This window comes from Bubalus bubalis, chromosome 20, assembly GCF_019923935.1.
Source record: "Bubalus bubalis isolate 160015118507 breed Murrah chromosome 20, NDDB_SH_1, whole genome shotgun sequence".
NCBI classification, from domain to species: Eukaryota; Metazoa; Chordata; class Mammalia; order Artiodactyla; family Bovidae; genus Bubalus; species Bubalus bubalis.
The window spans coordinates 23,545,332-23,570,190 of record NC_059176.1 but is presented as its reverse complement, the minus strand read 5'-3'; the positions used below and the strand labels follow the sequence as shown (position 1 = coordinate 23,570,190).

At 39.2% G+C, this 24,859-nt stretch overlaps 1 protein-coding gene across 7 annotated transcripts in view; it reads right to left on the bottom strand.

Moving 5' to 3' along the window:
* The window catches only part of SLC25A21 (solute carrier family 25 member 21), a 519,679-nt gene that overhangs the window by 17,411 nt on the left and 477,409 nt on the right, over positions 1-24,859 (bottom strand). For 6 of the 7 annotated variants that reach the window (XM_025271363.3, XM_025271362.3, XM_044932760.2 and 3 more), the window contains one exon: positions 12,208-12,372. The exons of the other annotated variant lie outside the window; for it this stretch is intronic. In XM_025271363.3, the coding sequence (XP_025127148.1) occupies positions 12,208-12,372 (165 nt within the window). The remainder of the gene's footprint in view (positions 1-12,207; positions 12,373-24,859) is intronic. 7 annotated transcript variants of the gene reach the window in all.

The following is a 24,859-nucleotide window of genomic DNA, read 5'->3' as shown; positions in this document are numbered from 1 at the left end:
TGCAATATATAACAATATGGATGAACCTTGAGGGTACCATGTAAAGTGAAATAAGCCAGTCATAGATAAATACTGCATGATTCCACTTATATGAGATACCTAAAATTGTCAAATTCATAGAATCGAAGATTGGAACAATGGTTGCCAGGGGTGGGGGAGGGGGAAATGAGTTACAAATCAACAGGCATAAAGTTTCAGCTAAGCAAGATGAGTGAGTAAGCTCTAGAGATCTGCTGTACAACACTACCTACAGACAACAATAATAAATTAAGCATTTAAAATTTGTTGTATGTAGATATCAGGTTAGGTGTTTTTACCATAATAAAGTAAATTAAAAAAAATTATGGTAAAAAAGGTCACCTAGCCTAAGTAAAATATTTTTGATAGATCACATATTAATTATGTAAATGGATATTAATGTTGATAAAAAATCTATTCTGTTACTAAACATTTTCAACTAACTTCCATAATTTGTTCCAACTCTCATCAATCAGTAAACTTCCCTTGTTCCTAACCCACATTCCTCATGCGTATGCCCAAGTTATTTTACTCCAGTTTTTTGCTCCCTTGCAAGGGCAATCAACTGTCACCATTCTCAATGTAATTCATCATGACTTAAAAGCCATTACTGCAATAACCTTTTATTCCACATGGTTAAAAATTAGACTTCCTCTCAAATATTTGAGCAGTAGTAGTATTTCCCTATCTACAGATGAGTTTTATTCTTTTCCTCTAAATATTTTCTAATTTTCTCATAAAATACGGGACTTTAAACTGGAGCTGAGTAGCCTGACATGTTAGTGGCTATCATACGCATTGACTTCATTTTGCAACAGCAATGCAAAGTCCAGCATTCATAATTTTCAAACATTATTTAATTCCCCTGCAAACCTTTTAAGGATTATGTTAACATTTCATTTCACAAATAAGAAAACTGAGATACAGAGACAGGTATAATTTGTCAAAGAGACATGGCTAACTATTAAGTATCAGAATTGGGAATTATATTCAGGTCTCTTATTAGAACCCTCTGGCTGTTTTCTTCACATTGCAATCGTGGATTAAATGCAGAGTTAAAGAAATATGTTTACCAGCTTCTGTTTGGGAAGATCAATGAATTTTCCTAACAGGACATACTGTTTATAGACTCCACAGCTTGACAAGAGACACTGATTTAGTTGTTTAGTTGTTGCTCATATCCGATTCTTTACAACCCCTGGAATGCAGCACACCAGGCTCCTCTGTGCTCCACTGTCTCCCAGAGTTTGCTCAAAGTCATGTCCATTGAGTCAGCGATGCTATCTAACCTTTTCATCCTCTGCCATCCCCTTCTCTTTTTGCCTTCAGTCTTTCCCAGCATCAGGGTCTTTGCCAACGAGTTGCCTCTTTGCATGAGGTGGCCAAAGTATTGGAGCTTCAGCTTCAACATCAGTCCTTCCAATGAACACTCAGGCCTGATCTCCTTTGGATGGACTGGTTGGATCTCCTTGGAGTCCAAGGGATTCTTAAGAGTCTTCTTCAACACCACAGTTCAAAAACATTAATTCTTTGGCACTCAGCCTTCTTTATGCTCCACCTCTCACATCCATACATGACTACTGGAAAAAACATAGCTTTGACCATACAGACCTTTGTTGGCAAAATGATGTCTCTGCTTTTTAATACACTGTCTAGGTTTGTGATAACTTTCCTTTCAAGGAGCAGTGTCTTTTAGTTTCATGGCTGCAGTCACCATCTGCAGTGATCTTGGAGCCCAAGAAAATAAAATTTGTCACTGCTTCCACTTTTTCCCCTTCTATTTGCCATGAAGTGATGGGACCAGATGCCACGATCTTAGTTTTTTGAATGTTGAGTTTCAAGCCAGCTTTTCCACTCTCCTCTTTCACTCTCATCAAGAGGCACTAATAAACAATCCCTAAACATTGGTGGCTGTAATGTTCCACAACCAAATGGGAACATAAGACTCAAAATAGTTAACAATCAACACACTACCTATTTGTAACTAATTTAACCATTTAATCCAAACATACAGTAGTAAAGACTGTACCAATAATTTAAAGCAATGGCACTTAAGGAGTTAATATTCAGAGAGGCAAAAATATCTTGATCAAGAGAAGCACGTGCCTCCTTTTTTACCTTCCCTGGCAGGGACTCTGATGCCTTGGTTAGTGACTGGCCAACTGGCTGCTTGCTTGATAAACAGAGAACCTTCACCCATCTCACAGGCCTTTATGATTAGGGTCTGGCATCTTCAAGAAGACATTCCACACAGAGATATGCCAGATGGAGGGGGTTAAGAAAGATGGGAAAAGCAGGATTTGTTAGCTAGTGAGAACTAGGGGTGGTGAGGGAGACTGGCCAGAAAGCCTGCTGCTTCCTACAAGGCAAGGCTGAGCAAATTGCAGTGATGGGCTTCTCATTTAAGGGAGTTCAGCATGAATATATACATTCAAGTCCACTCTTAGAATCCTCCTACCTCATGTCAACCCAAATCACATTTCCTTTACTGCAATTCACTCACCCTTTAATTCCTCTTGGTACCACACCAAATCTGAGTTCCTCTCTGATTTTAGTTTTGAGTCATTTTTACAGAGTTCCTAACGACCCAGCTTAAAGTCACTATACCCTGCTTCCTCAGACAACCTTAGAATGAGCACCCTGACAGGACCATTCTCTGTTCAGGACTGGCCTTGGATGATCCTAGAGTGGCTTTCATGTTGCTTGTCAAAAATTGCTAAACTGGGTTTGCCATTTGAAGAACTAAAATTACTGTTTAGAAGTGACTAAAAGAGAATGCTATAAAACACTTTGGATAAGAAAATTAAAGACAATATGCTAGTCCTACAAGGAGTTGCATGATTTTCGGGGTATCGTAAAGTATTTCTTTGAAGAACTCTTTTGTTCACCTCCGTCCTCCCGCAGTGGGTAAGGAAACTTTTTGATGATGTGAATGTTATCATCATAACAAGAGCAATTCAAAAAGAATTGAACATTTTGATAAATCAATTAATTAGTGATTAGATTACATATAAATGTATTTATATTTATATTTACATATAAACCAATTTTAATAGGTCCATCTCACTATTTCTATAACTTTACAGATGGTCACATTAATTTTCTGCTTAATTCCATCCCTTTCATAGTACATCATCATCAATAATTGAAGGGTGATTGTGATGGAGTCCTTCATTTGTCAAGGCCACAAGTAAGAGGTAATACAAACATAAAGCTCATGATGTATCCTCATACGAAGAAACAGCAGAAAATCTGGTCTGGTGATAAATTTCATTCCAAAGCCCAGAGCCTCTTAAAGGAAGGGGCTGTGTCACGTCACATTCATTCAGGTATACTGGACCTGACACATCATAGGTGTCTAATAAATGCTGTATCTCTCCTCTATAAAGACATAATACACAAAGAACCAAGGTCTCAGAAGCAAATTGCAAAGGAGGTACCTACACAAGGCACCTGCACAACCACAAGGCAAATAATAGCAGCTTAGCACTGCCTTTCCCACGGCTGGCTGCAGTTGTCATGAAAATGATGCGGTATGTTGAAATAGTTGCCTCCTGGTAACTGAGCAAGAAGGCAGATTGAGTGAGAGTGAACTGCCTTTTTTTTTTTAAAAAGAAGAAATTTGCATGTTAGATATTGTTAGTTTCAGTGGATCCAAGTCAACTAAAGTCAGCTCTCAGTATGCACCTTTCATTTTCTCTAATCTTGGCTCTCTTTTGTTGTTTTGTTCATAAACTTTTGTTGTTTTGTTCATAAACTTGGACAAAAACATTTTTTCCCCAATGTTATGGTATCGTGCTGTCTTGTCCCCCAGTGAAAATACCTCTATTGGAGCTTAATTAAAAGTTACAGTTGTTTCCATTCACAGATATCAGAAGAATCTATTACAGTGTTTGTTTTTTCTTCATGTGAGATAATTTGGGGAAATGCTAGCTCCTCACTCCACAGAAGGTCATTAAAATGAGATGATTTAATTGATAAGCATTCTTTAAGGAATGTGGAATATTCCCAAGATCCTATCCTTGTAGGGCTCTGGGCTTTGGAATGAAATCAAAGTCTTGTTAACTCAACATCTGAATGTAGCCATTCAGAAAAGAGCCATGAAAATTCCTTTCCCCTCCTAAGATAATTGTTTTTTAAAGGGTTGTGATTTGTAAAATAATTGTAAAATAAAGGTCTTACACATGTAGCCAGAATTATAAGATACATACAATGTCAAAATGGGTTTGGGTTTAAGAATAATAGTTATCACTTTATTATTTCATATATATATATACATATATATATATACAGACACATATATACATACCTCTAATATCTATTATTTATAAGTATCTCTCTATAAATAAATAAATGTAGAGAGATAATACTTTCTGAGAGTCAATTATATCACTGAGTATTAGCATAAAAAATGCAGGAAAGTATTAATATGTTTCCTTGGGAACCCAGTAGGATTTTTCTGTTTTTGTGTATTCTATTCCTTGCCTTAATAAAAGCACTGACCCAAAGGAAAACTAACAAACCAGGATCCCAAAACAAAATTCTAAATGTTGAGAAGTCAGGACAAGGACACACTGAGATGCTTTGAGGTGGAGTTGGGCACATGATCAAGAAGATGTCTTTGAACCAAGTTTACTTCATGAGGTTCTGCTTCTGGACTTCTATACATGAGACTTTCCCATACCCGTTTAATTGCACTAACGTGACATGCCCCCTCAGTTAAATCACTGAAGGGGACTCAACTGCCTTACCACCATGACTCAAACATTCTGGCCAGCTATCCTCTGCAGCTTCCACTGCCTCCCTCCCCCGGTTCACCATACACCAGCCACCCTCCTCCTCCCCATGCCTCTTTCTGCTTCTGTGCACTCACATATTCTGTTCTCTCTGGTGTCTGCTCATCTTCTTCATCTTGGCCTGACTAAGCCTCATCCTTGAGCTGCAGCCTAAACATCTCTTTTGAAGGAAAGCCTTTTCTATATTCTCACCCTACCCTGCCATGGGTCTAATTAGGATCTTTGGTTGAAAATTCCCACAGGTTCATAGTTGTCTTTCGTGGCACTTATCACAATTGCCACAATTCAGTTCCCTGTGTAATGACTTGTTTATTGTCTGTCTCCTCGACTAGAATGTAAACCCCATTAAGGCAGGAGGAGCAGAGTTGACAGTGAGATGGTGCCCGGCCTCCAATGATAGATGTGCCATGAACACTTCTGGAATGAATGAATAGAAGGCACCCACTGAGAATCTAAAGCCACTTGCACCTCATTTCCATCCACTTGGGTGGTACCTGACGGGAAACTTTTGGGCCTGAGGTTTATTTAAGAAAGTGCCTGAACCCCTGCCCTGCTCCCCTCCCCCAGGCCCTCCTCCCCCTACAACACATACACCACCGCCCGCCCCCTTCCAACCCCGCCCCAAGGGAGTCTGTGAAAACTGCCAATGAAAGATACCACTTTTTACCACAGAATCTTGTCACATGTCCTGGAATTTTCTAGATAATATATACTTGTAGTTTTACCCCAGTGGTTACCAGAAAGGAGAGTTGTTCTTAATGAAACTTTAATGCTCTTGGCCTTCCCATTACCGGATGATTGGTAAGACTAATGATCAAGTAAGAGAGAATCAGAAAAATAAATGGTCATAAATTAAATCCTACTATGATCTAATCCTACTGAGATTCTTCTTTTCAAAATATAAACAGCTCTGTCTAAGTTCTCCTCTGGAACCCAAAGGTGCATTTGTCATTCTGCTCAGTGCACACCTTAGGGAAGGACAGAGCTCTAAATCATGAAACCAACACATTCCCACATTTCTTCTGATAAACTGAAGTGTGTCTGGCACCACCCTCAGACTTTCTACAGAATTTACAAAACAAAGAAAATGTTAAAAATCAAAAGAGAAACATTTGTATTGCTTAAAAGGCAATCTTTTATGAATATCACCTTATGAGAAAATAAAGTGTTTGACTCAATGCTGTCCATAGTAAAACGACCACAGGGACAGGTCTAAATGGTTTATTAAGTAAGAAAGATTGAACTTATGAAAAATTGTTCTCTCCTGGAATATTTCTAACCCACACGTGTAATTTATATTATGGCAGAATTCAACACAAAAGGTCTATTGTTTTTGGCAAAACAACCTGCAAACACGCTTAATTAGGATGCAAACTCAAAGCAGTTAATACTGTTGGCAGCCATGCGCTTTAGACAGCAATTTCTACTCTTACCATTATTTTACTTATGGAAACAGGAAAAGCAGTAAACATGGAACTAGAAGACAAAAGTTACCAAAGCAATGTGACATTTAGGTCTTAGGATTCCCATTTGTGTACCACCATCACAAATAAAATGCTTTGAACACCCTATCTAGGAATGAAAATGAAATAAATTGGTTTTGCTATGAAAGCTTACCTTCATCAATATTTTAAAAAGATGTCAGTGTTTAAAGTAATCAATATATATTTCTAGAAGGCTTTACTCTGAGATGTGATGGCCTCTTTCTGAGAAGGGATAATTCTTTATACTGACATTGCATTCCATTTACTGAAAGATGAAAATGAATGTCGCCATTCAATGAATTCCATGGTCACTTACTATTCAAAGCAAACATTTCTATTGTAGCCATCTATTCAGTATCTTATAGGAACATCTACATTTTCAAACTGGTAATGCCCAGCTCTTCCAGGGTTATGTCTTATAATTCTTTGTTTCTATGGATCAGAGACTAAGGAGGTGAAAAGGGAGGACCAGTTTCCAGGTCTGAATGGGGTAAAAGTGGAATCTGGTTACACTGACTGGATAGTCTACCAAGTTCACTTATTTAAATTTTAGTAACCATTTTAAAGTGACAGTTTATGTGTGACACAAGTCAAGGTAAGATGCAGATGTAGCACTACAAGGAATAGCAGAACGAGTTCTCCCTCCGGTTCTTTCCTTCCCTCTGTTGTATGCTGCTGCTGCTGCTGCTAAGTTGCTTCAGTCGTGTCCGACTCTGTGCAACCCCATAGACGGCAGCCCACCAGGCTCCTCTGTCCCTGGGATTCTCCAGGCAAGAATACTGGAGTGGGTTGCCATTACCTTCTCCGCCCCCTGCTGTATACCTTCAGATAGATTATGTCAGTAACTTTCACCTCTGGGCCTTTACTTCCTGTTCCTATTTCCTCACCTGAAAATGTCAGTCATTGTGACAAGGATCAGGCAAAATCATGGAGTTTACAAAAATGATTTTAGTAGTACAGAATGGCATAGGAGGTCAGGATATCTCAGCGAAACATGAAAAAGGAATCTACCAGAGATCATCAATCTGAACAACTAAAGTTAAAAACTTCAGGGTGGATATCTGACCTGAGTTATCTGAACTCTCTGTTTCAAGTTCTTATTTCAACTCTGTAGACACAGAGTTGAATAAAATGTGAAAAAGTTAACTAGGTACTCTATAAGATTCTATTAAAATTTTCACTGATTTATTTCCTATTATAAAATTTATACAGGCTTCTTGTAGAGGCTTCCAATAGCTCAGAATGCTATAAAGAAAAAGTACTTTTCCTGCACTCTGCTTTTTCTTACACTTCCCTCCCCGCCCTACTTAACACACACACACACACGCACACGGCTCTTGACTTCCACTCCTCAGATATGATCATATGGACAGTTTCTTATAAAATCAAATACTTTGAAAATGGAAAATATTGGTAGACAGTTTATAAAGTTTAGAAAATATTAAAGAAAAATCTAGAATTATCTCATGCTAGTCAGAGTTGGTGAAATCTCAAATTCCCTTGGGACAACAGAATGAACAATTTCTGGGTGAGGAACTGAAACAACAATCCTGTAAACAAACTGTCCGGAGTGTATGGCTGGAGCCGGCCTAGAGCGAAGACGGAAAAAAGCCTTCAAGGAACACCACCTCCTCCTCGTGGTTAACAACTTGATGACGTTCTTCAACATGTTTTAATGATTATCATACCTTCCCCTGCACAAAGCATTGATTTATTATGGTTTAAATTTAAAGAATACTGGTTTCCCAGTTCTGAATCAGGCTTAGATTACAGAACACATAAAATCAATGACTTTGTTCTAGGCAAAAAACCCCTAGAAAACAAAACCCACAACGAACCCCACAGTGTTCATTTAAGTGCAAAAGGAACAGTTCTGGGGAAAAGCTCTTCACACTGTTCTGCATGCTGACTGTCTCCACTACCCTCCTTGCTGCCTCTACTTCTCCCCGTCCCTGTCAGCAGCAGCCCCCATGCCTAACACTTCCACGGCACCTTAAAATTCACAAACTTCACTTGCTATTTATTTTAATCCTCAAAACCATTTTGTCAGGTAGAAGGAACACTCTTTGCTTTTCAATTTACAGATTTAAAATACTCAGATGCTCAAAGCGTTACAGTGATTGGCCCATGATCATTCTCCAGAAAATGAATGTTCAAGTGTCTGTGTCTCTGTTTCTGCTTTGCAAATAAGATCATCTATACCACTTTTCTAGATTCCACATATATGCATTAATATATGATATATATGGATACCAAGGGGAAGGAGGATAGGAGGAATTGGGAGATTGGGACTGACACATACACACTATTGATATAAAATAGCTAACTAATGAGAACCTGTATAGCACAGGGAACTCTACTCAGTGCTCTGTGGTGACCTAAACAGGAAAGAAATCCAAAAAAGAGGAGGTACATGTATACATATAGCTGATTCACTTTGCTGTACAGTAGAAACTAACACAACACTGTAAAGCAACTACACTCCAATAAAAACTAAATTAAAAAAAATAAGTATGCTCGCCTTGGGTATACCGATGACATCTGGCTGTCTGTCTCCATCTTAGGGCCTTCCTCCCAAGATTCCACATGCAATCACTGCCTCAAAGTCTGTACTTTGGAGTTCAAATGTGGTTAAATCAGTTTTCTAGGCTCAGGAAATAATTTCCCCAAATTTGTTCTTTTTCAATGGTATTCTTTCCCAATCAATGGCGCCATTATCTTTCTAGTTGTTCAAACCCCAAACCTAGGAATCATCCCCACCCACCACTCTTTTATCAACACGCACACAGACTCCATCACCACATCCTACAGATTCTAGCTCAAATTGACCCACTTCTTCTTGTCTTCACCATGAATACTAGTTCATGACCCCCGCATTGCACATAACAATCATTTCGATGTTATACTCTCTTTTGCTCACTACCCCACTCTACCCATTTTCCATGCTGCAGCCAGAATTATCATATAATTCCCCTGCTTAAAATCTTCTGTTGGCTTCCCAGTGCTCTTCAGATAAACAGAAGAATCCTTAGTGTGGCCTATAAGGGCCAATATAATCTGAACCCTGTAAACTGGCAAGATAAATGAGCTCTTTCCATAATTCCAGAATACTATGATGTCTTTTAACTAATAAATAAATATTTAAGCTTCTGCTTTTTCCACAACGTGTAAAATTTAATAACTTAAGTGTATTGATTAATTGTTAAATGAAGTTTGTATTTGTGGACTTTTTTTAAAGCATTAGTAACATACAGTCAGGCTTCCCAGATGGCTCAGTGGTAAAGAATGTGCTCATCAATGCAGGAGACTTGGGTTTGATCTTTGGGTTAGGAAGATATCCTAGAGAAGGAAATGGCAACCCACTCTGGTATTTTTGCCTGGGAAATCCCATGGACAGAGGAGCCCAGCAGGCTACAGTCCATGGGGTATCAAAGAGTCAGACATGACTGAATGACTAAACAACACAACACATAATCATATATAAATCTTATTGATCTTTCTGAAATTCTTCCTTAGCTATAACCAAATTCATATTATTATGATAATATATGCATTAAAATAATGCACAAATAAATGTAATGAAATATATATTATTTATATAATATTTGTAAATTATATCATTCATTTCATTGTGTGTAATTTCTATTTGCTTCAAGCCTTTGGATAGCTAGAGAAAGAGGTATGGACATTTCTCCCACATTGTTTGAATCACTCAGCTCAGAGTTTAAAAAAACATCAGCTTCACGGGTGTGTGGCTTGTGCAGTTGCCCAGAGCCTGCACTTAGAGGAGCCCCATGCTTGGTTTATTGCTCTACAATTTTTTGTATGCGTGCTCAGTCATGTTTGGCTCTTTGCGATCCCCTGGACTGTAGGCCACCAGGCTCCTCTCTCCATGAAATTTTTCAGGCAAGAATACTGGAGTGGGTTGCTATTTTACTCTTTCAGGGGATCTTCCCAACCCAGGGATCAAACCAGTCTCTTGCATCTTCTGCATTGGCAGGCAGATTCTTTACCACTAGCGCCACCTGGGACACTACGGTTGCTGTCTTGAAATTGGGTTTTTTTTTCCTTCTGTTTTTTGACCTTACCATGCCAGTATGCAGGATCTTAGTTCCCTGACCAGGGATAGAACCCATGCCCCTTGCAGTGAAAGCATAGTGTTTTAACCACTGGACTGCCAGGGAAGTCCCTTGAAATTCTTAATTTTTAAAAATTAATTTATTTTAATTGGAGGCTAATTACTTTACAATATTGTATTGGTTTTGCCATACATTGATATGAATCAGCCATGGGTGTATATGTGTTCCCATCCTGAAGCCCCCTCCCACCTCCCTTCCCATCCCATCCCTCAGGGTCATCCCAGTGCACCGGCCCTGTGCACCCTGTTTCATGCATTGAACCTGGACTGGCAATCTATTTCACATACGATAATATACATGTTTCTATGCTATTCTCTCAAATCATCCCACCATTGACTTCTCCGACCCAGTCCAAAAGGACTTAATTTTTGAACGTTTTCATTTTGCCCTGGGTTCCACAGATTATTTAGCCTGTTTCTGCTAAAAGCGTTTTTTTAATATATTGAAAGTTGAACTCTCTCTTGTCATCCAGGTATTTATTGCACTCTATTTCTGTATTTCATGAGCTCAACAGGAGAAGGACGCTGAGGACCACCACTGTCAGAACTGTCACTCAATGGGGAAATCTATATATTCTGTGGTTATGCCTTGATTTCAGATGAGCAAAACATGAGCTTATGCTAAATAAGTGAGATTTCTAAATACGGTGAAACCTGGTTAACAATTTTGGCTAATGAGTGAGACAACGTCAATGGAAAGTTAATTGGGAACATGCCTTGGATTTAGCTGTTACTTGGAAGATCCCCTGGAGAAGGGAAAGGCTACCCACTCCAGTATTCTGGCTTGAAGAATTCCATGGACTGTATAGTCCATGGGGTCACAAAGAGTCAGACAACTGAGTGACTTTCACTTTCACTTTTTGAGACAAGTACTGACCGAGATTAAAAGAGATAACTGGGAAAAAACAAGTACAACCAACATTACTTTACCAAATCCGGTGACAGCCATATCAGGAATATTTTTATGCTTTATAAAAAGTTCTTCAGTATTTTTGTACTAGGCAAAATTAAGAACTGAACTCCTGTGGGAAAATGCCTGCATGTGAAAATGTTTCCTCATTTGGTGCTTCCAGAATTACACATTTGATTGCAAGCAAGCAATATGATGGTGGGAGAAAAGTTTGTGATGCTCTAGTGAAAGATGCTCATTTTAAATCACATGATGTGCTACTTTTATCTTATCAAAGTGGAAAGGCTGCTGACATATGTGAGTTACTGTTAAAAATTATTATTGTTATTTCATGTCAAAAGTGAATGATCCTAGAAGAGTTAATACTTACCCTAATTAACTTAGGTAAATTTAAAAATTACTATCTATGTAAGATTTAAATTTTAGGCTGATAACTTTCTTTCAGAAACTCAAAATGTATTTAGACTATGGAAATTTCAACTTTGAAAAAGTTATACTTCTGAGATAAAAATTAAGTAATAACAGTTTCTAGAAATTCCTATTAGTGATAAATGTGAAACATTCAGGTATAATGGCGTATTCTTCAAGAAGAATAATTTTGGTGTCAGACTTGGTTTCAGAGGTCTGCTTTGCTCTTTATTATGTGCCTCTGGGCAATTTACTTGATCTTTCTAACTAAGTTTTAGTTTCTGAATTCAAAATAAAGATAACAATACTCAGTGAACAAGGCTGATGTGAGGATCAAACTAGGTAACAGATGTAAGAGTTCAGCAGTGACTTGGAGGGATAAACACTCTACCTATGTAGCTACCATCATTGATAGGATTTTTCCTCCAGGATTTGAACCTATGAAATAGTTACCTTATTGACAGGAATAATGTTTTTGACATTGAAGTAGAAGCCAAAATAAACCATATTGAAAACTCCATGACGTCCCAAAGTTGCTGTAAATCCTTTGTTGAGGCCTCCGAGTCCCAAACCTTCCTTCTTAATGATGTGTCTTGCATAACTCATGGTGGATGGTTGCTGAAGAAGAGAGGAGCAAAGCCAGAAAGGTCATCTTTGGGACCATGAAACAGAGAAAATTACCATTTCAGCTTCCCTTCAAGCCCAGAATTTTTAGGGACCTCCTCCTCCAAACATGAATTATCATGCCTAGATTCATGCTTTTTAAAATTAGGAAACCCCAAATGTAAACAAAATTGCATGCATGACAACAGGACTTAAAAGGAAGATTGTTGGTGAAGAAAAAATACCTTTGGTGGAATTAGTGAAACTAATGTCAGATAATGACTAGCATCATTTTCAACATGTCAATAGTTGCATCCAATTCTGGATCATCCACACTAATGGAGGGGATTAGCCATGAAGATAAACTAGAAATCCATAACCGTGCATAATCCAAAAGGAATGTATATTTGGCTCCTGAATCCAGTATATTTACCTTCCTAATTATGTTTTTCTAAAGCAAATGTTACAATTAGTCTTGATTCCATTGCCTCAATAGTTTAAACTGGCGTTAGGTTAGAAATCAGCCATGGATAAATAGCAGTTGATTGTAGACTTCCTCAAGAAAGTGGGCAATCAGTGTGTGTAACACTTGCCGTGATAAATGATAAATCAATGGTGTTGAGAGGACTGGGTTACTTTTAATTTACTTCTTTCTAGCCTTTGACTGATTACCCAAGGTTGAAATACCTTGACTGCTAGAATCCAGTCTATGCTCCTTTTGGAAATTGCTAAAGAAATCACTGCAGTTTGCCCTGAGGTTTATAATTCATTACAATACAATTACAACAATTCACATGAGTTTTTAAATAAGGTTGAGTGACTGTTTCCTTTTTTGGAGGTACAGCACAAAGGATATCTCTCCCTCTTACATTTTGAATACTGAATAGCAAATAAGGGGAAATGTTCAGCGTTTAATTTTCTTTTTTTTTTTCCCTATAAGGCAAGCACTGACACGACATTTGTTTGAAATTTCACTGGAGCAGGTTGCTGGAGTGGTCATGGCAGTCTGATGTACTTACTGACTAAAAGTGTTTTCTTACCATATGCAATTAAGGCTGTGTCAGCCAAACAGAACAGGACAAATTCAATCAAGGCTTTTCATCCAACTTGTATTTGTAGCTTAGGTAATTAACCTGATACATTTAAATGAGTTTGTTTATAGAGTAAAATCCTATAGCTTTTACTGGTAAATGTTTTAGAAACTCTAGCTACAATTCTACACTCAACTTCTTCTTTTCATTTAAGAGGATTAATGACAATATATTAATCCTAAGAAAGCCCTTTTTTTGTGACATGAAGGAAAAAAAAAACATAGGAACACATCTTAAAACAATAAAAGCCATTTCATAGAGGAAAACAAAAAATCTCAGAAGGTTAAAATTCATTCTCTCTGCTACAAAATGAGATTTTGTTGTTGTTGTTGTTGTTGTTGTTTTTGTTTTTGTTCTGGCACATTAACTATCAACTTAAATTATTTATTTTGGTTTTCAAAGCAGACTTGAGGACAAGTTGAGCCACAGTTCATTTCTGTTGGAAAGACTCCGAAGGTGCTGAGCAGGCTTCTGGGCACTGTGCTTGTGCTCTGAGAAAGGCAGCCTAGACGGCGGAGGAAAGCAAAGAGGCAGTTCTCCTGGGGATGGGAGAAACAGGGCAGAAGGGAGGCTGCCTGGGTCCACACTGGCCAACACCAGCTCTTCCTGCTTCTGGCCTAAGCTTTCTCTCCATCCTCACCCACTCTCATCACCTGAGAGCAGGAGAGACAGGGAGCTTAGAGATCATCTAGATTCTTCAGCAACAGAGGAACCAATGGCTTTAATTGAAAGTACAGATCAACATGTTTTCTAAGATCATGGCATCCAGTCCCATCACTTCATGGCAAATAGATGGGGGAAAAGTGTAAGCAGTGACAGATTTTATTTTCCTGGGCTCCAGAATCACTGCAGATTGTTACCAAAGCCCGAAATTAAAGCATGCTTGCTTGGAAGGGAAGCTACGACAAACCTAGACAGCATATTAAAAGGCAGAGATATCACTTTGCCAACAAAGGTCCATATAGTCAAAGCTATGATTTTTCCAGTAGTCATGTATGGATATGAGAATTGGACCATAAAGAAGGCTGAGGGCCGAAGAATTGATGCCTTCAAACTGTGGTGCTGGAGAAGACTCTTGAGAGTCCCTTGGACTGCAAGGAGATCCAAGCAGTAAATCCTAAAGCAAATCAACCTTGAATATTCATTGGAAGGACTAATGCTGAAGCTGAAGCTCTAATACTTTGGCTGCTGCCGCTGCTGCTAAGTCGCTTCAGTCGTGTCCGACTCTGTGCAACCCCATAGACGGCAGCCCACCAGGCTCCCCCATCCCTGGAACTACCTGATGCAAAGAGCCGGCTCATCGGAAAAGACCCTGATGATGGAAAAGACTGAAGGCAAAAAGGAGAAGACGGTGGCAGAGGATGAGATGGTTAGATAGCTTTACCACCTCAATGGACACCAATCTGGGCAAACTTCAGGAGACAGTGAAGTAAGGGAAGCCTGGTGTGCTGTTGTCCATGGGGTCAAAAAGAGTCAGACACAACTTAGCGACTGAAAAACAACAAAGATGTTTTTAATCATTTTAAACTCTAGAGTGCTAAACCATCAAAATTAAAAGAGAGGACTTCTATTTTTAGAAGTCCTAATTCATTTAGTCCTAATTCATTTTTTAAAATGAATTTTTATTGGAGTGTAGTTGATTTACAATATTGTGCTAGTTTCTGTTACACAGCAAAGTGAATCAACAATACATATATCCACTCTTTTTTAGGTTCTTTTCCCATATAGGTCATTACAGAGTACTGAGTAGAGTTCCCAGTGCTATACAGTAGGTTCTTATTATCTATTTTATAAATAGTAATGTTGATATGTCAATCCAAATAACATTTACTGAGGGCTAACTGCCTGATTTCCACCAGTTTGGGTGTTAGGTGGACATGGGAAAATGTAACACATGGATTTTGACTCAAGTGCTTTGCTGAATTTGAACTCAGTTGTGAATAATTAAGCAAATCAGAGGGTGGTACTGTAGTTAGAAATAGGGGTCAGGGCCAGACAGTCCCAGCTTTGAGTCCCAGCAATACCATTTGCCAGGTTAAGCAGGTATTTAATTCTCTGGTTTATTCTCACTTTACTCATCTGTAAAATAAAGATAATAATAGAATCATCCTCATAGGATTGTTGGGATGATAAATAAGTCAATGAACTTTGCCTTGTGTAAGCATTTACTATACATTAGCTGTTAATAATAATGGCAATTATGATAATAATAAAACTAGTTATCATGGTAAAATAACAGGTAATTCCTTTTGGTGGCTGAAGACAGTGACAACCAAAAGGTGGAGGCTGATGTAAGGGAGGGAAGCTAGCTTCTTCCTGCTCATTCCTTCTGGCTGTTGTTTCCTTTGGTAGAGCCCTGAACCTTTGTGAGAAAGTCCTACAGAAATGTATCCAGAGTGTAAGATCATAGGACTGCTTCCTCTGAGACCCAACCATACCTACTCTTGAGGTAGAGATCTCTTTCGAGGGATAGTTCCTCAACCCAGGAAGCAGAAGATCCTGTAAACTGGTCTCTTCCCTACCACTTGGTAAACATTGTCAGTAAGAACTGTCCACTGGACAGGTCTATGGACAGTAGAAGCAAGGCCATCACACGGGAGCAAACTCTGAGAATGAGAAGCACACTGACTGGTCCTCCACCTCACACAGTGTATTTACACCCTAGAGGGCACATACATGCAGGGTACCAGGTACCTGCAACACAAGAATTGCTCATTAGTGTCAGCCATCATCACAGACGCTTGATACTTTACATATATCGTCTTACTTAATCCTTTCAACAAGCGTATGGGGTGGGTATTATCATTACCTCCACTTAACAGATGAGGAAATTAAGCTACTTGCTCAAGATCACAGAGTAAGTGGAGGTTCCAGAGCTCAAACAGAAGCCCCACAGGCTCAAAGTTCATGTTTTAATACTTTGCATGGTTTTGTCATCTGAACATATCTGGTTGCCCCTCTTAACAACCTGTAAGATGGGCAGCAGGTATATTCTCTATATTTTACAGGTGAGAAACCAAGGACCGAGTAGTATTTTAAGGGGAAAGGACTGAAAAATGGCTTAAGCAGAATGCTACGTCCCAACCAATGGTGCTGTCATCTTTGCTGACTCGTTCTTGTTATATATATGCTCTAAGATTTTCAGAGTTTGCTAATCCAACTCTGCAACCAATGATGCAGGTAATAGATAAAATACAAATATATATTTCTGGCAACTTGGGACCTTGAGATAAAGAAAAATTTAAACTCTAATTCTCATAAGAATTGGAAGTGCCCTTTTTGCTTCATTCAGAGACATTGTATCACACATGTAAAATATTTAATTAGAAAGGCAAAACCTGACTTCCACTAGGATGCTTAAATAGGAAAATATAGAATCATTTTGACTAGATCTCTGTAAACACAAGGAATTTTACTAAACTTATTTGATTACTGGGCTTCCATTTCAAAACAAAATGGTGACTGATTAGCATCATCAGCCAAATGATTCCAATACTATCCAACCCAGCAGGTCACCCACCAATTCAGTTTCCTCCCAATATTTAGATTCACTACAATTTTCATATTTAGTTACCAGCTGTGGCCCAAATTGCATTCTAAGTTTCCTAGATACACTTTTCATTGACTGCACCAGAGCTGCGCGTGTGGAAGAATAAGTGAGTCAGAACGTAGCTAATATTACCATATCACACTGCTCTTCACATTGGTTTAGAAAAATCTTCAGTTCATTGGTACCTGCCAGAAGTACTTCCATTTGAAGGAACTCAGGGACTAACTCTGATGTCAGCTATTGCCAATTGCTAATCCTGGAAACTCCCTGTTCCTTCATGCATTCATTTATTCAACAAGCACCTACTGAGCCTGACAAGGTACCATGCACTGTGTTAATCATCTAGTATGGTACTTTGCTCATATTCTGGAAACAAAAATATTTTTATCTTGCTTTTTATTTGGAGAGATATACTGAAAAATACTTTATCTATCCATGAGAATTTTCTATAATGATTATGAACTATGAAATAGAATTTCTGTAATTGGTGTAATACTATGGAAAACAGTATGGAGTTTCCTCAAAAAACTAGAAATAGAACTACCACATAACCCAGCAATTCTACTCCTGGGAATTTATCTGAAAAAATAAAAATAAAAAATTGAAAGATACAGGCACTCCAATATTTATAGCAGCATTGTTTATAACAGTCAAGATATGGAAGCAACCTGTATCCATCAACAGACTAATAGTAGATAAATAAGACTTGGTATACACTGAGAAATCACCTCATACCTGTCAGAATGGCTAACATCAAATAGAACACAAATAGCAAATGCTGGAGAGGATGTGGAGAAAAAGGAACCCTCATAAACTGTTGGTGGGAATGTAAATTGGTGCTATCAGTATGGAAAACAGTATGGATGTTTCTCAGAAAAACTAAAAATTGAACTATCACATGACCCAGAAATTCTACTCCTGGGTATATATCTGAGAAAAACAAAACACTAATTCTAATAGACACATGCACCCCTTGTACACAGCAGCATTACTTACAATAGCTAAGGTTCGTAAGCAACCTAAGTGTCCATCAACAAATGAATGCATAAACAAGATATGGCACACACACACACACACACACATAAACAGATGCAATGGAATACTACTCAGCCATGAGAAAGATTGAAAGTTGCTATCACTTATATATGGAATCTGAAAAATAAAGTAAAAAAGTGAACATAGAAAAAAGAAACAGACTCAGGTACAGAGAACAATCTAGCGGTTACCAGTGGGGGAAGGGGAGGGGGGAGGACAAGATAGAGGTAGGGGATTAAGAGGTATAAACTATTGTGTAAAAGGTAAATAAACTACAAGAATATATTGTATAATACAAGGAATACAGTCAATATTTTATAATAACTATAAATGGAGTATAACCTTTAAAAATTGTGAATCACTATGTTGTATACTTGCAATTTATATTTTATATCAACTATACCTCAGTTTAAAAAAAGATGTGCTATACATACACAATGGAATATCACTCAGCCATAAAGCAGATTGAAATTCTGCCATTTGCAGCAATGTAGATGGATAAAGAAATTATCGTGCTTAGTGAAATAAGTCAGACATAGAAAGACAAATAATGTATGATATTACTTAAATGTAGAATTTAAAAAATAATACAAATGTATGTAACAAAACAGAAACAGAGTCACAGATACAGGAAACAAACCAATGGGTATCCATGGGGAGAGGGGAGGGGAAGGGGTAACACTAGGGGTATGGGATTAAGAGATACAAATTACTATGTATAGAATACATAAGCAACAAGGATGTATTGCACACCACAGGGAATTACAGCCATTATCTTGTAGTAACTTTTCAGGAAATATAAATTGCAAAAATACTAAATCACTCTGCTGCCTACCTAAAGCACAAATAATATTTGAAATCAATACGCTTCAATAAAAAATTCTTTTAAAAATTAAAAGTCCTTGAAAGTATTAGTTGCTCAGTCACATCCAACTCTTTGCAACGCCATGGATGGTAACATGGAGCCTGGAAACCAGGCTCGTTTGTCCTTGGGGATTGTCCAGGTAAGAAAAGTGTGGAGTGGGTAGCCATTCCCTTCTCCAAGGGATCTTCTTCCCAACCCAGGGATTGAACCTGGGTCTCTGGTATTGCAGGCAGATTCTTTACCATTTGAGCCACGAGGAAAGCCTAAAAGTTCTTAAAAGGCTAAAGTAAAAGAGAAGATCTGGTGTTTAAACAATGCTCCCTGGCACCACTCTAGGGCACTGATTCCTTCCTGAGAACCCAGAATCACCAACATATCACTGAGATGACTTATGGCAGCCCGAGCTATTTTTCCTGGAGTTTTTCCATCAAGGACTGGCCATAGTTGGCTCTGATTACCTTGTGAGATCACGGACAGAGGTTTCAGGCATTGTTCCTTGGGTAAATAGTTATCAGAGCATGGCCAGTAGGCACAGGCATGGGGTGTGTGTCAGAGAGAGATTTCCTCTCTCTAAAGTGAGAGAAGAGCACTAGGCACACCGTGTCCAAAGACAGCATGCTCCACGTGCATCTCTTTACCTGCTTCCCACAGCAAGGGGAACTCGGGTGCATTTTAGAGCCAATGGGATAAGGATGTTGCACTGGACTTCATCACATGACTAGAAAGCAAACCGGATATCTTTATACAAAGAAGTGAGTGTCCATATCTGGCCTTAAGAAAAATACTGCTTTGTTAAAAAGAGGAGATCCAGTTGCTACACTTAGGTAGGAAAAATACCTTTGCTCAATTAGGAGACAGAAGATCACGTAAGCCCTTTGTTCCTCGAAGTCTTGAAGCATTTTCATAAATTAAAGAAAAAAAAGGCTCCTTCCTTTTATTTGAGAACAAAATGTAAAAGAAGAGGAATTGGGCTCAAAAACCCCACAGTTACACATCTCTTTTTGCTTAGATATTATACTAATTCGTCACTGCAGTTTATTTTACTAGGGCATGATTATGGACAAAAAGACATCCAAAATACAATTATATTCTTCCTAGAATTTAGATTTGATGAGCAGGCCTATTTTTCAACAATCTGTGAGTGGAAAATAATTTGCTTTAAACAAACTCTTCCAGATGCTGAGCTACGTCAACACCACGTTGTTGCCCAATAACTGTCTGAAGGAACACAGGGCCTCCAGGTGATGAGATGTTGACCCCGTGCTTTGCCTGAGCATCGCTGGGAGAGCAGGAAGGAAGGAGACTGGACTGTGGGCACAGGCGTGCCTGGCAGCATGGAAGGACCCGTCTGCTTCTTCATGGTTCCCCAAACATTTGTGATTTCCCCTTAAGCGTCTTCATTACCCACATTTCTTTATCCCAATGAAAACAGTGTTGTTTTTTGAAGGAGACCTCTATGTTAGTGCTCAGTTCATTGGAGCTAATAACTGATTAGGTTTTATTTCCATTCTCTATAGAGAAAAAGTCACCAATCTTACAGGGCAATGGGAGGTTTGATATCAGGTGTGTATGAGCACTGGAAAAGGTGGAAGGACCCACAGAAGTTACCAGAGTGATTGGATTGGAGGGTGGTAGTGACAGAAATCATCAATTATTTTTTCTCCATATAGCTCTGTATTACATAATTTGTGAAAAAAGTTACTTTGGTAATTTATAAAAATTGTATAAATTTTAAAACTCAAATAAAGGAAGAAACACGTGAGGCATCCAGCACAGAATCTGGCATCTAATGCATGTTCTGTAAATGGTAGCTATTATCATTACTTCAAAGTCTCAATTCTGAAAGCAAAAACCTAGGGTTTCTGGCACAGCCAAACGTAAGACTGAGATCTATTTTCTGTAAATGATAATAGAGAGGCAACTTGGCTGCTGCCTTAGGTATTGCTGAAAGATAACTATATGAAAGGATTCATATACATAATTCACTTTTCTGCCCACAAGAATCATAGACTGGAAAGAAATAATTTAGGTACTGAACAGCTTCCAGGCAGGATTTCATAGAGTAATGCAGGAAAAATTTGAACTTAACTCAATACATCATCATGAATGTTGACATGCCCTTGAAGCTGGCTTCTCACACTATCTGAAAATAGAGCCATACGTTCACTCTCTATATAACTCAACCCCTCTCTTTCTTGAAAGCGAGGATCACAAAGTATCATCCTATTTGCTTTGTGTTGTGTCTACATAACACAACTAAGCTTAAGCATGTGTTCATTGCCTACGAAGAAAATAATCACTAAGCTTTGTGACACCGCTGCTGCTGCTGCTGCTGCTAAGTCGCTTCAGTCGTGTCCGACTCTGTGCGACCCCATAGACGGCAGCCCACCAGGCTCCCCCGTCCCTGGGATTCTCCAGGCAAGAACACTGGAGTGGGCTGCCATTTCCTCCTCCAATGCATGAAAGTGAAAAGTGAAAGTGAAGTCTCTCAGTCATGTCCAACTCAGCGACCCCACGGACTGCAGCCTACCAGGCTCCTCCATCCATGGGATTTTCCAGGCAAGATTACTGGAGTGGGGTGCCATTGCCTTCTCCATTTGTGACACTGTACCTGACTAATTGGTCTCTAATAGATAACTAGGCTTCCCTGGTAGCTCAGTGGTAAAGACTCTGCCTGCTAGGGCAAGAAACACGGGTTCAATCCGTGGATTGGGAACATCCCCTGGAGAAGGAAATGGCAGCTCACTCCAGTATTGTTGCCTGGGAAATCCCAAGGACAGAGGAGCCTGGTTGGCTATACAGTCCATGGGGTTTCAACAAGTCAGATATGCTTAGAGACTAAACCACAACTGCAGATTATTAAGTTCCCAGGATACAGTATATAGAGCTATATTTAATGGTGTTATCCCAAACCAGAATCAAACCCTGAACTAATTTTTTTTTTTAATCCCTATCTTTAGAGTCTATCATTGATAACACGTTTGCTATTAGTTCATTGATCCATAACTTTTATCATAGAGCTCAGGTGGAAGACTATTCTTTTCTTGAACTGAACATCTTCAAAGACTAAACAGAGGTGAAGCAGGCTTTTGCAATTTCCTAAAGGCTGAGTTTCATACTTGGGGTGAGAATGATTATGTTCATATGTAACATAGATAAAAATGACAGAGTAGAAGGAAAACCTGTGCCCCATCCACACATCAGAGGCAAATCCTATAGACCTCAAGGGAAGGAAAACATAACCCGTTAGCCAAATAATAACTTTGAAGTAGATTTCAAAGTGGAGAGAAGAACTGGGAAACAATTCATGCAAGATTTTGCTCCTAGGGAGAAATTCACATTTTCCAGGCTAGCAGAGAGCATGCCAGTCAAACACCACTTGCCTTAGCAGAAGTGATAGGGGACTTCTTCTTATATGTGTATAGAAAAAAAAAAAAATGATACACTAGTTAGGAGGGAGCAGGGTCTTATAAGGACAATAAGCTATAAAGTCACACTTTTGGCAAGACTGGGTATACAAACCCTCTCCAATAGAGAAATCCTCTGGCAAGTATAATCCTCAGCCAAAAAGACTACAAACCAGAACAACACTTTGCTTGGGTTTAGTTTGAAGGACGGGGGGAAATTTGGGTCTATCCCGATTTTATCTGAACATGTTTTTACACCCACTGAACCAAACCAGAGCATGACAAAGCTGTGATTACTTTGCTCCCCACAGAAGGTCAAGCATATTTAAATTAGAGACCGGTTTTCTTTATTCACTGTGAATTTTAAGATGCTGGCCAAGATTCTGGTATTGGAATTGAAAGAAGTGTGGCAGGGATTATAGTCTTTGACTGATATGGTGGTAATTTTAAAAGTGGAGGCAAGACAAGCACACCTATTTAAATAGTTTATACAGAAGCTGGAAGGATATGAGGGAAATATCAGGAACCGAATTAACCACAATTTCCTTGAAATTTCTAGAATAGTTTAGGGCTAACCGGGAGGGAAGGCATATTTTATGGATAACATACCTCTGGCTGGCTAGAAAACCAGCCCTAGACCACAGAGAGGAGAATACAGGGAGCTGAAGCCAGCAGGGTACCTACAATTGCTCTGAGAACCCAGTGCTTGCAGTCTCTGCTCTCAGCCAATACTGTCCTTGGACCCCAGCAAGAGGGGCCATTTTCCTGCACCCCATGCTTCAGGGGGCCCATTCTGGCCCTTTGCCAGCCATGTCCTCTCCACAAGGCCAAGTAGACATCTACCCACATCCCACAGGCTCATTCTAGACCATGCTCTGCACACCTGGGACCATGGCAGTCCTTTTGCTCCGTCTTTATCACTCTACCATTGCCCACAAGACTTTCAGTGTAATATTAAGAATAATATTGACTACTGTGACCCTAGGCTGTCTTCCACTGCAGACAACTTCTGGGGAAATTTTTATGTTTAAAGGACCATGTGGACTCACGTTTCCTAGGCTGACAAATTAGGAAAATTCATGATTCCTGTGTTGGAATGCATGGTGGTTAAAATATAAGGCAAGGAGGTAGAAAGGCTGAGCCGCAGAACTGAGGCCTGAGAAACTCACACTATTGGTGGAACAGCAAGAGTTACCTTCCTGTGAAATAAGCCTCCCGGGAAACTGCTCTGCTTTTCGTAAAGGTGTTGTCAAGCCCTCTGGCAGTTCCATGTGCAACTCATCCATTTAGTGTTTCCCCACAGCTGGTCAGTCAGTCAGTTCAGTAGCTCAGTCGTGTCCAACTCTTTGCAACCCCACGGACTGCAGCACACCAGGCTTCCCTGTTCATCACCGACTCCTGGAGCTTGCTCAAACTCACATCCATCAAGTCAGAGATACCATCCAATCATCTCATCCTCTGTTATCCCCTTCTCCTCCTACCTTCAATCTTTCCCAGTGTCAGAGTCTTTCCAATGAGTCAGTTTTTCACAAGAGGTGGCCAAAGTATTGGAGTTTCAGCTTCAGCATCAGTCCTTCCAATGAATATTTAGGACTGATCTCTTTTAGGATGGACTGGATGGATCTCCGTCTCAAGAGTCTTCTCCAGCACCACAGTCCAAAAGCATTAATTCTTCGGCACTTAGCTTTCTTTATAGTCCAACTCTCACATCCATACATGACTACTGGAAAAACTATAGCTTTGACTAGATGGACCTTTGTTGGCAAAGTAATGTCTCTGCTTTTTAATATGCTGTCTAGGTTCGTCATAGCTTTTCTTCCAAGAAGCAAGTGTCTTTAAATTTCATGGCTTCAGTCACCATCTGCAGTGATTTTGGAGCACCCAAAATTAGTCTCTCACTGTTTCCATTGCTTCCCCATCTATTTGCCATGAAGTGATGGGACTGGATGCCATGATCTTAGTTTTTTCAATGTTGAGTTTCAAGCCAACTTTTTCACTCTTATCTTTCACTTTCATCAAGAGGTTCTTTAGTTCTAAGCTTTCTGCCATAAGGGTGGTGTCATCTGCATATCTGAGGTTATTGATATTTCCCCTGGCAATCTTGATTCTACCTTGTGAGTCATCCAGCCCCACATTTCACATGATGTACTCTGCATATAAGTTAAATAAGCAGGGTGACAATATACAGCCTTGATGTACTCCTTTCCCAATTTGGAACCAATCCATTGTTCCATGTCCGGTTCTAACTGTTGCTTCTTGACCTGCATACAGATTTCTCAGGACGCAGGTAAAGTGGTCTGGTTTTTACATCTCTTTAAGAATTTCCCACAGTTTGTTGTGATCCACACAGTCAAAGGCTTTGGCATAGTCAATAAAGCAGAAGTAGATGTTTTTCTGGAACTCTCTTGCTTTTTCGATGATCCAACGGATGTTGGCAATTTGATCTCTGGTTTCTCTGTCTTTTCTAAATCCAGCTTGAACATCTGGAAGTTCTCAGTTCATGTATTGCTGAAGCCTGGCTTGGAGAATTTTGAGCATTACTTTACTAGTGTGT